General features: G+C 36.5%; 1 protein-coding gene, 1 long non-coding RNA gene and 1 pseudogene across 7 annotated transcripts in view; 1 reads left to right on the plus strand and 2 right to left on the minus strand.

The window, feature by feature from the left end:
• LOC143662261 (uncharacterized) overlaps positions 1 to 1,760 on the plus strand; it is a 55,489-nt gene extending 53,729 nt beyond the window's left edge. Inside the window, exons 2-3 of the long non-coding RNA XR_013165241.1 lie at positions 859 to 914; positions 1,646 to 1,760. This is a non-coding gene — a long non-coding RNA (uncharacterized LOC143662261). The remainder of the gene's footprint in view (positions 1 to 858; positions 915 to 1,645) is intronic.
• GREB1L (GREB1 like retinoic acid receptor coactivator) overlaps positions 1 to 20,297 on the minus strand; it is a 353,788-nt gene that overhangs the window by 153,222 nt on the left and 180,269 nt on the right. For all 6 annotated transcript variants that reach the window (XM_077135830.1, XM_077135828.1, XM_077135832.1 and 3 more), the window contains exons 4-6: positions 18,387 to 18,546; positions 17,995 to 18,192; positions 6,040 to 6,216 (exon numbers count right to left, since the gene is read on the minus strand). In XM_077135830.1, coding sequence (XP_076991945.1) covers positions 6,040 to 6,216; positions 17,995 to 18,192; positions 18,387 to 18,543 — 532 coding nt within the window. In that variant the 5' untranslated portion in view covers positions 18,544 to 18,546. The remainder of the gene's footprint in view (positions 1 to 6,039; positions 6,217 to 17,994; positions 18,193 to 18,386; positions 18,547 to 20,297) is intronic.
• On the minus strand, positions 1,894 to 2,718 carry LOC143662257 (ferritin heavy chain pseudogene; annotated as a pseudogene).

Consider the following 20,297-nt stretch of genomic DNA (forward strand, 5'->3'; position numbering starts at 1 on the left):
AATTTTTAAATATATAAACAAGAGTAGCTTAGATGGCACCAGACCCTGGATTTGTAAGATGGTATAAAATTGGAACCAGAGGGGTGACATCAACCACTTGTAAGCTAAGGTGTGGGAGAGAACAAATTAAGATCCATGAAGAAAAAGCAGCTCTGCAGAGAGAAGAGCAGAGAATGAAGAGAGATGTGCAAACCCAGGGTACTGTCAACTTTAAAGCTTTATGAAATCTGGTTATACTTTCTGATATCAAGTTGTATGAGGTTCTCATTTCCTCTTTATTCAAACTAGCTAGTTTATTATTCCTTTAGTTTGACCACCCAAACAATTTCTCATTCAGACATATTAAACAAAATAAAACTTTCACTGACATGCTTGGAGCAAGGGGCATGGGAAAAAAAGAAATGGGGCAGTCTGGGAGAATAAGTAAACATGCTTTGATTTATTAGAAATCAATTTTTCTGACCCCTTTAATACACAGAGGAAAAGGCACACAGTAAGAGAATGAGTTCCACTGGTTGCATAAAATGGGGACACAATACATTTATTGGCATGTAGGTGAACAAGGACAAAAAAAGTTGTAAATAAGAAAGAAAGGGCATTCCAAATCTCATAAATGCAATATCTCTGTACACATACAACTAACTGAAAATAAATTCACTGATGAAGTGATACACTTTTCTTAAACCCCTAAACCAAGATGTTACATAATTAACAAAGATATGTATGGAATTAAAGATAATAGCCTACAATGTCCCAATCTTAGAATGCTGACAATCAATTCAGAGCATTTATATATGGGCAGTCAAATGTTTTATTATTCATTTAACAATAATTTATTGAGCACCTCCTATTTGCCAGGCATTGTGCTGACAGCTGGAGAAACAGTGATAAACAAGAGATAGTCACAACCTCTGGTCAGTGACATAGAGATATTAGTTTATTTCTGTCACTTTCTGGAAATTCAAACATTAATATAATTAGGAAAAATACTTGAAATATATTCAGAGATGATGGGGGATAGGTAGAAGGATAGAATTATATAGCAAATGTGGCAAAATACAAAAAGTTGATGGATCTAGGCATCTGAGTGATGGGTATGCTGGGAGTGTGCTGTAAGAGTTTTGTTATTTTTTAAACTGTCCTATAACTTTGAATTTCTATATATATATTCAGAGATGGATTCCATTTGAGAGCATTTGGTCATTCATCCAATACACTGGAAAAAGGTTGTCAATGGCTGCCTAGTACACCAAATTCCTAAAGTCATTCATTCATTTATCCATCCATCCCACAAATACTTAGTGTCCTCCACTATGTGCTAGATACTGTCTTAGGCACCAGAGATTCAGCACTGAACAAATTAGATAAAGTGCCCGCCCCTGCCCCTGTGGAGCTTGTATTCTGGTGTGATTGTCATCACCTGACAGAAAACTGTCCCAGCTGCAAGGCAGAGTTAGCACACCCAAAACACAGGAAAAGCACTATTAAGAACCTTTCAGTAGAAATAATAATTAAAGGCAATCCCCCCAAATGAGGCTTATATGATAGGTCCATGTAGTTCAGAAAAGATCAGTGTGAGAATTAACAGATTAAATTACTGAGGTTGAGTTTTATCTTTTATCTTTTCCTCTGCCAATTTTCTCAGGTGAAAAGCAAGAGAGTAGAAGGAGGAAGAAAAGCAATGGATCTGGATAATCTGCAAAGAAGAGAACCTTCACATTAATGATAAAAGTCAACAATATTAAAGAACTAGAATCCTACAGCACATTTTAAAAACTCTCTATGCTTCAGCATTAGCCTTGATTAGAGACATTTTTTTTTTATGGGTACCAAATTACTTTATTTGAAGGAATGGTACAAATGAAACAACTTGGTGGGTGTTGATACAACTTAATAGAAAAGGTAAACCCAACATGCATGCATGGCCCTGGTGACCACAGAAGTCACCCCGTGACTCTGGGGAAGACAGGGTAAGGCTTAACTCTCATCATCACTGTTTCCCAGGGTGTGCTTGTCAAAGAGATACTGTGCCAAGCCAGAATCCGGGGCCCCCATCTTGTGCAAGTTGGTCACGTAGTCACCCAACTCTTTGATGGATTTCACCTGCTCATTCAGGTAATGTGTCTCAATGAAGTCACACAAATGGGGGTCATTTTTGTCAGTGGCCAGTTTGTGCAATTCCAGTAGTGACTGATTCACCCTTTTTTCCAAATGTAATGCACACTCCATTGCATTCAGCCCGCTCTCCCAGTTGTCTCGTTCTGGTTTCTTGATATCCTGAAGGAAGATGCGGCCACCTCGTTGGTTCTGAAGCTTCATAAGTTTCTCAGCATGTTCCCTCTCCTCATGAGATTGGTGAAGAAAATATTTGGAAAAGTTCTTCAAAGCCACATCATCACGGTCAAAGTAGTAAGACATCGACAGGTAGACCTAAGAGGCGTAGAGCTCCAGGTTGATCTGGCGGTTAATTGTGGCCTCTGAGTCCTGGTTGTAGTTCTGGCGCACCTGCGACGGGGACGTGGTCGTCATGGTGGGCGGTTGAGGAGAAGAGGAGGCGGCTGCGCGGCGCTGGAGAGGTGGCTGAAAGCTGCTCGAAGTGGCCGGCCGACAGGGTGAAGGCGAGCGCCGCCGGGTTCCGTTCAAGCACTGTTGAAGCAGGAAACCACGGCGACTCTCTGCGAAGACGTCTGCGGCCAGAGACATTTTTATCTGTTCAAAGTGCTTGCTAACATTAATAACAAAAAATAACACTTCTTACAGCCAAATTACCTTTCTAGTCTTTCTGGCAATCAAGTCTTCCAGTTGCATGGTAGATTTGGGGCACATGCATTGCCAACTGGATCAATATATTTTTAATCAATTCCCCCAGTCTTTGGAATCTGCATAATTTATATAAAAATGTAGACAGATTGATATTGCAGTCCACAGGGATTCTAGAATATTTGAAGCTTAAAATTTTTTCCCAATATATATAATGCACACTGAAGTCATCATTAGTAAGAAACCTTGTCAGGTGAATATTAACTTCTGGACAAAAGAATACTGAACATATGAAAAGATTACAATATGCTTATCAAAGAAAAAACTTCTACCATTTTGTTGTACTGCACTTTTACTTGGAAAAGTGGAAAGTGAAACTGCCCATATACAAGGCTAGAGGAAGTAAGCTAAGTGCCAAGTTTACAAAGGTATTTAACAAATACTATAGCAGAATAACTAACATTTAATGAGTAAATACTATGTGCCAGGCGCTGTGCTGGGTGGGTGCCTTATGAACACCATTTCACTGATCTTCACAACTCTGAAAGGTAGGCACTATTTCCACCTTTATACAGACAAGGAATCTGAGATGTAAAGAAGTTACATAGCTTGCAAGTTCTTGAAAGTAGTATGTGGCAAATCTGGGATTTAAACCCAGGTCTGTCTGATTCCAAAACTCACAGACTTTGGTTTTCATATTTCTGATTCACATGATTAAGTAATCTATTATTCTGGTGGTGTTTTCTGTGTCCTTTCCATGATGTATTCTAAGAGAACTCCTCCAGTCATAAAGAATCACTGAGCAAAGAGGTATTATGAGAGAGGGATTATGAGAGATTCCTCTGTCTCTGGAGACTGAGTTAATCACATTTGTCCCAGTAGATAAGACTTTGATGCTTTTAAAATGCTAAAGAGAAGCCCTCCAAAGTCATTCTACCATACCGTACCGGGTAGTAAGCTCTATGAGAGAAAGGTCAGAGTCTTAAAATTTTGTACCCCCACATTATAGCCCGGCATTATTTCTGTCACACAGTACATTTTCAATAAATATTGCCAGATAAATGAATGAATGAATGAACAAATGAATAGCCAGATTCTTCTTTGTTGATTTAGTCTGACATACAAGCTTTAACATTAGGCTTCCATATTTAAAAATCTGCCCAATTTCAAAAGAAAAACAAAGTGAAGATACTCTTTCATTAAGAAGATCTTCATGAAAAATGAACCAGAAAAAGGCTCTGAACTAATTTAAGGAATGTTTATAAAGCATGTGCAGGATCATTTTCTGACTCAGGGGACTGCTCAATGTATTTCTAGACTTCTTCTTGCCTAGGCTTCTTGATGACAGTGTATAACTAAGAAGAATGGATCAGATAAACAAATGAACATATAGACCTCACAATCAATATTACACTTGAATTGCCCTCTTCTCTCTTCTTCCTTTTTACTGATATTTGTTCCTAAAACATCTCTCTGATTCCATTTACAGCAAATGAAATTTTAAGAAACAAAAACAAACTATTCCAAAGAAACACAGCAGCAAAAAAAAGCAATAAATTTTGGTAATGGATGATGGCAGCACAACATTGTGAATGTAATTAGCACCAAATTGTATATCTGAATGTGGTTAAAAAGATGAAAGTTTAGGTTGTATATGTTAGTAGAATAAATTTTTTAAAAACAAATACAAGGGGAAAAAAAAACCCAAAACATAGGACTATACAACACAAACACTGAATCCTACTGTAAATGATGGACTATAATTAATAGTACAGTTAAAAAAATGTTCTTTCATGAATTGTAACAAATGTACCACACTAATGCCAGGTGTTAATAATAGGGTGGTTTGAGGGAACACTGTATTTTATGCATGATTTTTCTGTAAACCTACAACTCTTCTAAATAAAAAAAAATCAATAAATCTCACGAACCGTTGTATTCTATTTGTCCTTTTTTTTCCCTTCTTTTTCAATTCCCAAAGTATCTGGGCTTGGACCATGAATTATATGATTACCCTCTCTATTGGTTTACTTTCTAAGTTCAAATAGGATAGTTAAAACTGTATTTCTTGTTAAACAAATACAAAGAGCACCTCTGGTATGCTTGCTTTATAAGAACCACATATTATTTTGGAAGAAGCCCTTGATTTCATCATCCAAACTTCATACTAAATTTTTTTTTTAATTTTACCAATCATATTTCTTCTTGAAGAATATTTTTCTCTTTCTTAAATTAATTTTATTTACAAATACTCCATATCCACCAAACACACATTCCCCCTTCCCTTGCTTTCCCCATTCCCTGACAACCTCCAATCTACTGTCTGTATCTGAAAATCTAGACATCTCTTATACGTGACATCATACTAAATTTGTCTTTATGTGCCTTGCTTATTTCACTGAGCCTAAGGTTTTCAATTTCCTTCTATGTTGCAACATGTCTTAGAACTTGATTTTTTCTTATGACTGAATAATAAATACTCCATTGTGTGTATGGACTGCAGTATGTTTATGTACTCATTTGTTGATGGACACCTGGATTGTTTCCACCTTTTGGTTATCGTGAGCAACGCTACTATGAACACTGGTTCATATGAACACTAGTGTACAAGTATATGTTTGAGAACCGTTTCCACTTTCTTGGGTATATATCCAGAAGTGGAACCACTGGGTCCTTATTTGTCCTTTTGATTATGAAACAAAAATAATAAACACAGAATCCACTCTTTTGTCATTTCCCATGATATCTGGAAGATAAGCTGTGAAAAAGTCCAGGCTCTAAATAATACCAGAAAGTAAAACATTTAATTTTGAGATAAAGCTACATATTTTACATTGTATTTACATTCCTATTTAATTTGATGAAAAAATACTAAGTATAAAATGAGACTCCAACAATCAAGCATAGATAGGAATATGGGTGGCATGGAAAAATTAACAATAATATACAAACGGGTAATCCACAGATCAATAACTGAGTTGACTTGACACATTAGTTCCAGATCACAAGTCAGTATGTATAGTGAATTCTAATTTGTTTTATGAAATATTAATTTTTGATAATTTGCATGCTATCCTTCATCTAGTCAAAAAAGTCTCCCAATTAAGACAAGTGTTTTGAGAATGAATTTTAAAAAGCTAATTTTTAAGAAATCACAAAATGGAAAAAAAATGTTTCCATCTGAACTAAACTAATAATCCCCAACTAATTCTGTGATTTAAAAATTCTGTGATACTTTTAAATAAGCTTGAAGAGATTTTATAAGTATAAAACACTTACCTAAAAGTGCATTTTTTCCATGATCATCTGGTAGGAATCGCTTGTCTACAGCACAAACTAGGATGTGTTCAGGAAGATTGGGAGACTTGGCTCCCACCAGTAGGAATCCTGCTGGGATGTCGATTTGTTCCGTACACAGCGATACCAAACGCAAATCCTTTCCTGCTTGACAAAAACCTAAAAACAGGTAAGAAGGACACAGTGAAATGTTTACGGAGGTTATATCTTATACATCTCCTTTGGGAGAGTTAGGTTTTCCTACGGGGATTACTATTAAGAACAAAACTTAAAGTCCATATGCTCTAACCAGAAAACAAATCTACTGTATATGCTCCTCTCAGTAGAGTCAAAAAAAAACACTAAGAAGAGATATTTCTATGCGGTTCAGCCAACGCTAATGACTTTAAATTTTCTGGCCCACAGTAAGACAGATAAATACACAGCAAAATTTGAAAAGAGCACATAGAGGGCTATCTACTGATTTTTACTTTCAATGCCAATTCACTTCTCTAAAATGAGGACAATCACAGAATAGAGATGCTCTCCATTTCACAGAGGAAGAAACTGAAGCTCAGAGTTTGGGGACTCATAACTGAATGGGCCAAAACTAGAACTCAGAACTGCTAGATTACTTTCACTAGATATGACGTGACATGACAAGACATAACACCTTACATAACCACTTTGTATATAATGTGTTACATTGATTCATTAAATCATTATTCAACAAACAATTGCAAGAGATGCTGTCTGACACTTGAGAATAAAGAGTTGAATAAGACCTATTTCTAAGAATCCACATTGTAGTCTATTGGAAATGAGAGGACAGCCATTGTTCTGCTGCACAGCACCCCTCCCCATCTCTCTGGAAATTGCTGTCTTTGTACTCTAATCGTGAATTCCAGTAGAGAACTGTGATGTTCTGTATTGACCTAGGAGCTGGCACCTGACCCAAGCTGGGCCAATCGAATGCCCCACCTTTCCCACCACAGTTGACTGGTCGGGGTAGCTACCTGAAATAAATCAGGTCTATTAAAACTTTTCCCAATGAATTATCAACATGGAACCAGGGAGGACATGGCTTGGTTCATGCTGTTGGGAGCCATGTTCCTTGCCATATGTAAGAAGCCTGTCAGCAGAGTCAGGAGACCAAGGGAGAGTGCTCTGGCAGTGTCTGAATCCTGAAGCCCAGGGGCATCTGCCAATAATTTCTTCATTTTACCAAAGCTAGTATGAGGTGGGTTTCTGTTACTTGCAACCAAGAGAGGGTGAATAAAGTATGATAAATGCTATTCCAGAGAGTTTCAGGAACACAGAAGACAGACAATTCACTCCTTCCACACAAACTTGAAGAAATGATCATCATTGCCCACTACAAAATAGGAAAGAGCCATGAAACAGTCTTCCTAAAAGCAACAAATCATATTATGATTGTAACCAAATGTCAACCAAGAGCTGGATGCTATCAGTCAGCAGATGAGAGACAGAAGAAAAAACACTATCATAACATTGCATGAAGCTGTGGTGCATATAAGTAATTATATGGCAGTGACCATCAAACCTCAGAAGTAAACATAATGGAATTAGAAAGTCAACAGAAGAAAGACTAAATGATCAAGGCAATGGGTCTCAACCATTTCAGTCTTATAGATCTTTTAACTTTAAAAAAATTCAAATTTAACTTTTAGTATGCTTCAATTGAGAAAAATATTTAAAAATTATTATGGATTATTTAACAATTTTAAATGAATCTGCATTTTACTAGTCATAGTATTATTTAGATTTATTTTAGAAATGATCATTTCTATATGTGAATTATATTACTTAGCTTATAAATAAAATTTGTGGAGCTTATGGATACATGGAACACCCTGAATATATTCTGCTGCCTCCAGCTCCATGAAGGCATAGGACTCAAATGCTTGGAATTTGGGAACTGATGATGATGATGATACTGATGGCAGCTAAAGTTTACAGCTCACTTACGATAAGCTGAGCATAGTGCTAAACACTGTACAGATGATCTCATTTAGTGCTCTGAACAACTTTAAATTGGAACCACTATCGTCTTTTCACAGATGAAGACACTGTGGCACAGAGAGGCTAAGGAACTCAGCCAAAGTTACATAATGATTTAGCAGCAGTGATGTAAGGCATGGGAAATTTATCATAGAAGAAAAGACAAAAAGCGCACTATTCAACTTAGCAAGATAAAAGTAGTTAAGAACAGTTACGACCCAATGTTAACACTATAAGGCCACCCCCATGTATTTTTTCACTAAATTATAATATATTAAATCTAGGATGCATTTTGCAGTGCTGAAAACAGGATTAATTTTTTTTGATCAAAGGAGTTACTAATTTGCTTGTAGGTAGTAAACCTAGAAACTCCTTCCTTAAAAAGGAGTACCACTATTGTAAATATGACTTATTTCAAAAGGCAGAGTACTTAAAATATCTTCCAAAGAGGTTTAGATAAATTCAATGATGAGAATTTCTTGATTGCCTATTGATGGAAATTAGGATGCCTTGAGGCTGTCTCGTCACTAAGGAGTAGTAATACAACTACTTGTATTAATAAATAGGGAAGAAGAGATAAATCTCCACAATTTTGGCTTGATCTATGTTAAAAAGAGTAAGCTAAATGAAACCATAAGCCTGTACGAAGTTGCAGATTATTATAATCTCTATAGGATATTAGAGCTATATGGAACCTCAAGATCTGATATAGCATTTTCCAGCTAGTGATTATCAAATTCCCAGGGATTCATAAAAGTGTGCCAAGATGCTTGAAAATTATAAGTATATCTCCTTTCCGAGACATTTCTCAGAAGAGGAAATACAAATGGCTAAAAGGCACATGTAAAGATTCTCAACTTCCCTGGCTATTAGGGAAATGCAAATCAAAACCACAATGAGATATCATCTCACACCCACCAGAATGGCCATTATTAATAAACCAGAAAACAACAAGTGCTGGAGAAGATGTGGAGAAAGAGGCACACTTATCCACAGTGGTGGGAATGTAAAATGGTACAACTGCTGTGGATGGCAGTTTGGTGGTTCCTCAGGAAGCTAGGTATAGAATTGCCATATGATCCAGCAATATCATTGCTAGGTATCTACTCAGAGAACATGAGGGCAAGGACACAAACAGACATTTACACACCAATGTTTATAGCAGCATTATTTACAATTGCCAAGAGATGAAAATAGCCAAAATGTCCATGAACAGACAAGTGGCTAAACAAGCTGTGGTATATATATATATACGATGGAATATTATGCAGCTGTAAGACAGAATAAAGTCATGAAGCATGTAACAACATGGATGGACCTTGAGGACATTATGTTGAGTGAGATTAGTCAGACACAAAAGGATAAATACTGTATGGTCTCACTGATATGAAATAGCATTAATGAATGAAACTGGATAATTTCAGTTAAAAACAGAGGCCATCAGGAGATAGGAATAGGGTAAGATATTGAGTAATTGGAACTGAAGGGATACAGATTGTGCAAAAGGACTGATTATAAAAATTCAGAAATGGAGAGCACAATACTACCTAATTGTAGCACAATAATGTTAATACACTGAATGAAGCTGAATGTGAGTATGACAGAGGGAGGAGGGCTAGGGGCACAAATGAAACCAGAAGAAAAGACAGATGATAAAGACTGAGATACACTCTAGGAATGCCTGGAGTGTATAATGACAGTGACTAAATGTACAAATTAAAAAAATGTTTTTACATGAAGAACAAATGAATGTCAATATTGCATAATGTTTAGAATAGATGGTAATTCATATTTTAAAACTTTAACTTATGCATGAGACTAAAGAAAAAATGTGTATATGGTACAAAATTAATATATTGACTAGTGCCATTTCCCAATGTAATGTACATGGACAGTTTAATTAAACACCATAAGTGATGGAACCTTGAATAGGGAATGAGATTTTGTAGGTTTGTCCAGAGTGATGCCCCAATAAATCCCAGAGTGATTTGAACAGTGAATAAAAAAGTACTTGCCAAGTCCCCTTGTGGGAACAGCGAGAAAGGGGGAAAAATTCAACTTCCCCATTGGGAGTATTCCTGATATTCTCACAAACAGTGGGGACAACCAAATCAATATGCCAAGCCTTCAATCTTGGGGTTTGTTCATATGACATTTATCCATGCAAAGGATAGACTAAACCTACTTAAAATCTGTCCTTAGAGTCATCCACAGAGAACCTCTTTTGTTGCTCAGATGTGGCCTATCTCTCTCTCAGCCAACACAGCAAGCAAGCTCACCGCCCTCCCCCTCTCTACATGGGACATGACTCCCAGGGGTGTAAATCTCCTTGGCAACATGGAATGGAAATCCTAGAATGAGCTGGGACTCAGCATCAAGGGGCTGAACAAACCTTCTCAACCAAAATGGGGAAGAGAGAAATGAGACAAAATAAAGTGTCAGTGGCTCAGAGATTTCAAACAGAGTCGAGAGGTTATCTTGGAGGTTATTCTTAGGCATTGCATAGATATCTCCTTTTCAGTTTAAAGTGTATTACCTAGAGGGAAGTGCTGAAACTGTAGAGCTGTGTTCCAGTAGCCATGTTTCTTGAAGATGATTGTATAATGATATAGCTTTTGTAATGTGACTGTGTTATTGTGAAAATAAATAGGGAAGAAGAGATAAATTTCCACAACTTTGGCTCGATCTATATTAAAAACAGTAGACTAAATGAAACCACATGCCTGTACAAACTGCAGATTATTATAATCTCTATAGGACATTAGAGCTATATGGAACCTCAGGTTCATCTGATACAGCATTTCCCAACTAGTGATTATCAAGTTCCCAGGGATTCATAAAAGTACACCAAGATACCTGAAAATTATAAGTGAAATTTAAATAGACATTATCACTTTCTAAATATGAATACATAACTATTCTAATGTTCTACTTTAAAATAAAATATTCTGAAGCGTCCTTAAGCCAACAAGATGGAAAGCAGTTGAGTAAGTTAATGCCATGTGAGTCATGTCACTGTGTGGTTTTGACCATTATATAATTTTAAATTGTTTTTACTATCAGTCATATGCATTGACATGTAGCTTAATTTGTATGCATAATGGGCTGTTAGTTAAAGATGCGAAGCTCAGGGAACATTGATTATATTAATGAACCCAAAAATAGAAATTTTACAGATGTGACTAAAGATTCTCTTTTCCTATTATGAAAGTTAAATTCATGCCCCATTCCCACTCACCAAATTATGATTATATAAAGTGTACCAATATGTCCTAAAGATTAAAATGTTGTGATTATAATCTAATTTGGCTTTTCATGTATGAGGGGAGAAGGGACACTTTTGGCAGCATGTTCTTTGTAGAGAAATTCCAGCAAACAGCAGTTTGAAACTTTCTGTCTATAGAGTTAAAATGTAAAACTTATAAAAATAAACTAGTATATCCTTTTAATTCTAAAATGTAGAAATTCTAAAATTTGGGTATCAAAAGTGCATTTTTAACTTTTTTTTATTTTGGTGCTGAAAAACATTTAATATACATTTAGTACCCTCTCCCCCAAAATAAAGATATAATAGTTTATTTTTTAATTTGTCAACAAAATATGTTTTTTCTTATATAATTAATTTAACATAAATTAAGCAGCACTTCATATATGAGAAAAAGTAAAAACTTTTCTTGTCTAGCATGAAAATCGGCAGTTTATTAATATACTTATCTCAAATAAATACTTTCTACTTAAAATCAATTCTTTATCACATGCCATGGAAAGATAAAATTAGTTTTAAATCCCTAAGGGGGTTGAAAGATTATATATTAAAAGAGATTTGTGACTCAAAGATTAGGGAACACTAATCTCTTCCAATCTCTTTAATAGGCAAATGAGGAAAATAGGCCCAGAAAGGTTAGGAAAATGGCCCAAGGTCAAATACCCAGTAATCAGAAATGTTAGGACCAGAATCCGGGCCTTTTACTTCAATTTAGATGTTCTTTCATCTTCATTAACACCTCTCTAAATTCTAGGTTAAGCTTCACCTCCCTGCAGGCTGATGTAGGACCTTCCCCTATAATTTCTTCCTTGTTCATTTTTGCTGTGACTATCACCTGACATTCCTAGGCTCTCTCCAGACCAAAGCCTGGAGCATTTGATATACCAGCCCCTTTCAGGCTCCCAATATATCTGCAGCCACCTATCTCATGTTTACTGATGAATCCTTACAATCATGGATTTGCAAACCACAAAGAAAACCCCAGTTCAAGAGTTTTCTCAAGGACTGCAATGCATTGACATTGCAGTAAAGACAGATTAAGGGAGAAAGTACAAATTCGGTTGTGCATTGGGCAGAGATGGTGAGAAGGTACACTGTCGAGTGTCAGAAGAAAGCAGGATTTCAGCAGCAAAGTAAAAACTACATAGTCCACTCAAGTGGAGAAGTACAAATAGTTTTGAATACTAGTCTTTGAAATATGCTTCCCCTTTATGGTTTGGAAAAACCTAGAGGTCAACAATAATCATTATTAAATGACTAGATTCTTTGGGAAGCATATTTTTAGGTACCTTCTCTTAAAAAATTTTCCAAGAACTACCTGTGACAGTGAAAGAGTAAATGCATTTTTTATGAAAAACAACAACAAAGCAAACCAGAAAAACCAACCACAAAAAAAGACCACTGCCACACTGGTGGGGGTATGTCCAGGGGGCATGGGAGCCAATGAAAGGGCTCCCAATAGCCAATGTAGGAATAATTTGAACAAAAAAAAATGATTACAGTTTTATTAAATTATACCCTGAAGTATAAAATAGGTATCTATGAGCCAATTCTTGATATAAATGGTTGAATACATTAATAAATAGGGGAGGAGAGACAAATCTTCTGTGTAGAAGAATCTGAAATAATTCCATGTAGGTACATCATCCTTTATAAAGGAGGGGGAGTTCCTTAAGTGTGGGCTAAACATAGTAACTCCCCTCCAAATACAGTATGGAAAAGGACTGGAGCTGGAGAGAGTCACACCAGGTGATTATCAACAATATCAATAATCATAAATCATGGTGATAGTATGATCACAGAGTGATCACCTCTATGATTAAACTTAACTCCCGTTTAATCAGGAGAACATCAGAAAAATTCCAATACAGAGTTAACCTATAACATACCTGACCATTATTTCTCAAAACTGTTAAGGTCATCAGAAACAAGGAAGGTGAGAAACTGTCACAACCAAGAAACTAAGGGCACAGGATAACTAAATGTAATATGCTATTCTGGAACAGAAAAAGGACATCAGGTTAATATGAAGGAACTCTGAATAAACTATGGGCTTTAATCAATAACAATATGTTGGTCATTAAATATAAAAAATGTACTATAGGTAAGATATTTAAAAAGGATATGTAAGAACTCTGTACTACTTCTAAAATGTTCTAAAAAATCAAAGTCTAATGTTAAAAAATGTCCTATTTTACCAGATAAGTCCTGAAATACAGTGGGGCCAGCCTCTCCAGAAGATCAACTAATTCCATCCCCCTATCCCATATTATCAACAGCCCCTTCCAACATGAAGAAGTTGGAATGGGCATAGCCCAATTACCCCTAAAGAATGAGTGAAAGATCAAAGGTGTTGGTGGAGTTCTACAGAGAAGGTAAGGTGTAACAAATGAGTGCGAGTGCCTAATTATTATACTGATATTTCTTCTAGCCTCCAGTGTTCTGGAGCAACTAGAAGGACAAATCTGAAATAGCAGAATGGTGACCCATAACAAACTCTGAAATCTGTTCTGTATGAAAATCATTCCTTTCTCTTTCTTTTCTTTTTATATATGTTGTATTTAACAATAAGAAACATTTTTTAAAATGTCCTATTTTGTCTTCTTGTCTTATAGATATTCACCAACACAAGCCACACACATTTTAATTAAGAGTAGAGAATAGGAGACAAAAAGGGAAGGGATGGCTGAGTCTGGCAACAGGGTCAAGAGGAAACACATTCAGAGCCAAAAATGGTTGCTGAGCTCCTTTATGAAATTGTAGCTTTCCTAAACTCAGGGTCCTCAGGTGTGACACGGACACATGTATGCACCACGACCACCTGGGCCCACTAAGCATCCCCCCCTCCCGGATTAGGCAGCCAAGGAGAACCAGTGCAAGGATGAAGCACCTGCTGCGCCACAAGTAATAAACATTAATTAAAACCTCAAACTGAATGAAAAGAAACCTCACTATTCCCCTGCAGAATAATTCTGAATTACATTTTAAATAATCCCCAATGTGATCTGTTTAGAGGCTCCTGGATAATGAAAGGGTCTAAGTCTATTTACTGACACAGGTTAGAAAGATAAATTATCAATATAGGCATACAAATAGCAATTTAGTTGCCAAACTTGGCCCCCAAATAGTTTCATTTTCTGAGAGTAATTCTGAAATGTTGCCCTAAAACCAAGGCTCTTGAAGGGTAAATGATTTTAAATGAAAAAGGAACAATGGTAGAGCCTTTTTTTAATAAACTTCATCTGCATTAACCTTAAGAAAATAGCCAGGGTTTTCACTTCACAGACACAGATTTGCATTCTCCAATTATCTCCAACTTGAAGGTTACAGAGTAAACTGAAAGCGGGGAGGGGAAGTTTACTGAAACAGCTGTAAACACAAACTAAAGTAATCAAAGCAGTATTTGAAGGCCTAAAATTTGGTGGCCCCTCTCCCCTTTAGACAATCAACTGCCTCACAGTAGGGTAGGAACCTACTCTATTCCAATAATTTACATAAGAAATTAGCAACCAAATTTTACATCTGAATGGTGAGCCCCAGCGGCCCATCAGGTGTTAAGTATCTGCTTATCTAAATTGCCTCTGAAAATAGTTTAACCTTCCTTTAAGCCTTAGGTAAACAGAGGGTTTCCCAGGAAAGGAAGATGGTATGCTGAAACTGGCCCAGGCATTGTATTACCCTATTTCCCTGCTATTTTTTACAAGGAAAATTTCAGGGCTCTCTTTCATTTTGAGTGAGAGAATTATTAGAATGATCTTAGAATGAACCAAAGTTGAAAGGACAAACAATAATCTATCAAATTATAAACTCTGCTTTTTGTTTTATATGTTTATCCCCAGGTTAATTAAAGGGGAAATGAATAATGAATACAATTAATTATAAGAACTAACGTGCTCATTTGAATAACTGAAACAAGGAAGCAAAAAATAAGAAAGAGGTCCTGAAATACTGTATAGATTATTGCAATGCCTGAAAACATCCTAGACTATATTAAGCAGATAATCAAAAAGTATTGGCAAAGTCCCCTGAGGGAGGGGAGAAAGACTATGGAACTACTAAACCTTACCATCAGGGAGTCCCCTGATACTGTGTTAAACTTTAGTGGCACCCAAATCAATAGGCCATGCCCTTAATCATGAGGCTTACTCTTGTGAAGCTTATGTAGGTAGCATAGAAGCTTAGACTTACTTACAGGCATCCCTAAGGGTTAACTTCTGGAGGACCTCTGTTGTTGCTCAGATATGGCCTCAGTCTCTCTAAACCCAACTCTGCACGTGAAAACACTGGCCTCCCCCCTACGTGGGACATACATGCAGGGATGAAAGTCTTCCTGGCAAAGCGGGAGAGGACTCCCAAGGATGAATCCAGAACTGGCACGGTGGGATCAACAATTACAATCTGACCAAAAGGGGGAAAGAAGTGTAAATAATAAAGTATCAGTGGCAGAGAGAATTCAAATAGAGTCCAGAGGCTACTCAGGAGGTTGCTCTTACACAAGCTTCAGGTAGACCTTGCTACCTATCATAACCTGACAACCATCAACCACGACCATTCCAGCCAATCCTAAAGAACACCTAGGGGAATATATAAGATTCCACAAGGGTTCCAGGCACTAGAGTAACTTTGAGACACTTACAACCTCCGGATATGTCCCTGGTCCAGGTAAGTCCTGAAACCTAGCCCAGCCTTTCCAGAACATCAGATAGTTCCATTTCCCTACCCCATATTAGTGACAGACCCTTCCAATATAAAAAATTTAGAATTGCCATAGCCCAAATACTCACAAAGAGAGATATGGAAAGATCAAAGGTGATGGTGGAATTATACATAGAAGATAGGACTTAACAAATGAATATGAACACTGAATCATTAAATTGGTATCTCTTTTAGTCTCCAGTGTTTTAGAGCAGCTAGAAGTAAAAACCTAAAATTGTGAAACTGCAATCCATGTCAAAGTCTGAAATATGTTCTACAACTAATTGTGGTGCTATGCTGGAAATTTATAGCTTTTATATATATATGTCATTGCTCACAAAAAAAGAAGGAAAAAAAGTCAATCGTGGTGATCAAGTATTTAAGCCTTCTAACATCCTATAATCTGGAGCAACTAGAAGGAAAAATATGAGTGGATCGTATGGTAGCCCATGACAAACTCTGGGATCTGTCCTGTAACCACATACTGAAGAGTGCTTTGAAAACTATTGCTTTTTTATTTCTTTGCTTTGTATATGTGTTATATTATACAATAAAAAAAGTTTAAAAAAAAAAACTAATGTAGATGATGTGGGAATCTAAGTGTTGAACTAGTGTTTTCAGGTGGTCTTAGAATTTGAATCTTATGCTTGTGTGAGATGATTCTGTGTTCTCGGAAAAATCTCACCTCCATGTTTTTTGCTTTATTTTTTATTTTTCTGCATGGGCAGGAACTGGGAATCAAACCAGGATCTCCGGCATGGCAGGCGAGAACTCTGTCTGCTGAGCCACCGTGACCCACCCTCCTTTATCTTTAAGATAACTACTACCCTTTTCTTATATTTTATGAATTGTTACAGGGTAAGGGTAGTGTTCAAATGTTTTAAAATTCAAGAAATATTTGTTTATCTGCTAGATTACTGAGTTTATTTCTTGGTGGGCACTGAACAACTTTCTATACATGGCTATAAATAATACCAGTGCCAGGGAATCCAAAAGGCAAACTAAAAACATTTGTAGGGCACAGGAAAAACAGGGAACACCCCTCCCCATTTTTTCATATAAAATTTGATACTTCAAAACTAGCCTCTCAAACTTTTACTCCAGTTCTACTTAAATCTCACTTTAAACAAGATTCTCAATGAGATTCCAATGATATTTTAAGCACCTGAGATTGTAACATACATACACCCTTTCTCCGCCCAGTTTTGTACATTGCAATCTTCCCAGATCCAGGTCGGTCTGGGAAGAACTAGTGTTTTTATAGTACAAGTACAAAACTTGTACTATGCCTAATCTGGATAAAGTAGAACTCATATATTTATTATGCCACGATGGTCAGAAAATTAAGTAGACTGTGCTGGTCAGAAAAGTGGCACTGGATACTACTGAATGGAGGGAAGGGGGGTGTAATTAAAGATCACCAAATTCAATGAAATGTTGCAATGCTTTACCCAAGGGTTTTCTTATTAAAGGCTTGTTGGAAGAAGAAGTTGATACTAATAAATAAAATGGGATGATCTATATATATATATATATATCTTTTAGAGCTAAACTGGATGAATGTTCAGAACAAATGTAAAAGGTAAATATAAAATATCAGATATATCTATTATTGTTTTTGGAATGATGTAGAAAGAAGAAGGAGTAACACTAAAAAGGTTCCTAAAATGTTAGCATTCTCACAGGAAGGACATGGTGCAATGGAAAAGTCCTTTGCTACATATCAGAGAAGCCATGCAACCACTGTGAACTGCAGTCTCTTCATCTGTAAAATGGGTGTGATAACACTTGCCATGCCTTTCTTACAGTCATATGCTGTGAAGCCATGGAATATAATGTGAGAGTAAGAGCAGAATCCCTCCTCATTCCTTTCCATAATTACTTGTTTTTAACCTTGAATATCACAGGTAATGATTGGAAAGTGGCCAAACAATATCAGATAGAGTGGGGTTAAAAACAAACAAACTGAAACCCACCATCTGTAGTGCAAGACCCTTCTGGGGCAGGTTTTTGTGAATAGGGAATTGGAGGACTATTTGAATCAGACATTTCCTCATCATCTTCATCATCTTCCATTTCATTAATTGTTAGATTGTTAGAAAAATCCAGACTTCCATTTTGAGTGTAGCGTTGTACCAAATCTTTATCCAAATCCTCCACCTTGGGTTTTACATCTGGGTGAGCAACAAATCATAATTAATTTAAGGAAAAGATTTGTATGGATAGACAATCATAGTTCTGAAAGACATCTGAGAAAAGGATACTAGCATCTTCGAACATTTATCCAATTTGTTTCAGAAATCCCCAGATTTAGAATCCCCACTTCATTTAAAAGGAGGCTAGAAATTTGTATTATTGAGAAACTTACCTGCAGATGAGAAAGGATGCTGGTCAGGATCCAAGTACAGCTGGGAAAAAATAGGACGTGGAACCACACTGCTACATCTGAGTGAGGCTTCTATGGAGTTGTGGAGAGCTTCCTCAAATCGAGCAGATTTCAGTTGCCCAGCATATGAATTCCCCATGGTCTACTTGCCCCCGCCCCCACCAAAGGAAAAAAGAGGAAGAATGAAGGAGAAATGGATATAATTAGAGGGTTATATGTCTGCAAAGTACATATATAGATAACATGACCTATACACACACACACACATATATATCTAGACAACTCAAAACAACTTGCACAAGTTGTCTGTTATCACTTTTGCTTTCTATCTTTATGGTCCAAATCCATTTCACAAAGCCCCTATAAAGGATCTTATATCTCAGAATCAAGTACTAATAAAAGGCTTTAAGGTAAATGTTCTCCAAACAGTTAATCAAAATTGACTTGTCAATTATGTAGCCAAACCTAGCTGACAATGAGGCCGTACCTCTCCTCAAAACTCAGGGGCTACCCAACCTCACTCCAATCTCTCAAGGGTTTCAAGGTAAATATCTAATTACTTATGTCTCTAAGATTTTATTACTCTGGGAATCTAGATTTTTCTAGGAGAAAAAAGGAATCTTCTCTGCAATAGGATAAAAACTTTATGATAATTTATTTAATTGACAAATTCCTGAAAGATTTGAGCTTTTCAATCTAAAAGAATACATGTATATATTATCAATATTTATTTGAAAAACACTGTTTCTTTCACCTCATCTGAAACACTATCCCATGTGTGATGCTCAAGGAAAATTACTTGAAGCCATGATCTCTACCTCTCATCACTGTTTGTATAGCACTTACTGGTTACAAAAATGTCCATGTATATTAACAATAACTACAATTTACTGGAGATATTGTCTAGACAAACAGTTCTCAAAGTACAGTCTGGAGTCCCTGTGACACTTTCAGGGGATCCTGGTGGTCAAAACTATGTTTATAATATTACTAAGACATTATTTGCCTTTTTCATTCTCATTCCCTCATCTGTTTGTAATGGAGTTTTCCAGAGGCCACTCAATATGTGATATTGCAAAAGACTGAATACAGAAGGTTCTTGTTTACACTAATTAAAAAATTGATATTTTTCACAAAATATGTTATTTATGTTAACATGAGTTTATTGTTACTTTTAAACAAATCAGTATATTTTTAATTTCTCATTTCAACTTTCTAATAACTATAATCCACATAAATAAAAATCTTCTTGGTTCCTCAATTTTTAAGAGTGTAAAAGGGTCCTGAGATATAAAGTTTGCTAACTGCTGTGATAGGCAGTATACTAAGCACTTAATTACTTATTTAGTCCTCAGTGTTCTGAAATGGATATGACCTCTTCCCACTCCACACATGAAAAAAAAACCCTGAGGTTTGGAGAATTCAAGTAACTGTCCACCATTACTCAGCTAGAAATGAATAAAGCCAGGACTTAACATCTGGCCAAATGATAACAAATCCTGAATTCCTTGAGTGTGGGCTCAACTTGAGTAAGAAAGGCAATTTTGATAATATCTTAGCCCCACTTATTCCATCAAAAAGAAGGATAGCTATTCAATTTCTACTGGAATACCAACTCTGATAGTCTCCCTGTAGGGAGTTCCCGGAGGAGAGGTGAGAAGGACACTGATTGTGCACCTGAGGTCAGCAGGAAAGGGAGCTACCCTCCAGTGGTGAGGGGCACAGCAAAACCCAACTCTCAAGACTCCCAGACTAATAAACCAGAGTGCCACAGGAGATTTTGGTGCCTCTGAGCTGCCTTTATCAGCATCTTTTTACATGATTTCTGATGGTAGCGAGTAGTACACAATGCTAAATGCCATGGATTTAAGTTACTAGGGACCTTTCTTACAA

This window comes from Tamandua tetradactyla, chromosome 18, assembly GCF_023851605.1.
Source record: "Tamandua tetradactyla isolate mTamTet1 chromosome 18, mTamTet1.pri, whole genome shotgun sequence".
NCBI classification, from domain to species: Eukaryota; Metazoa; Chordata; class Mammalia; order Pilosa; family Myrmecophagidae; genus Tamandua; species Tamandua tetradactyla.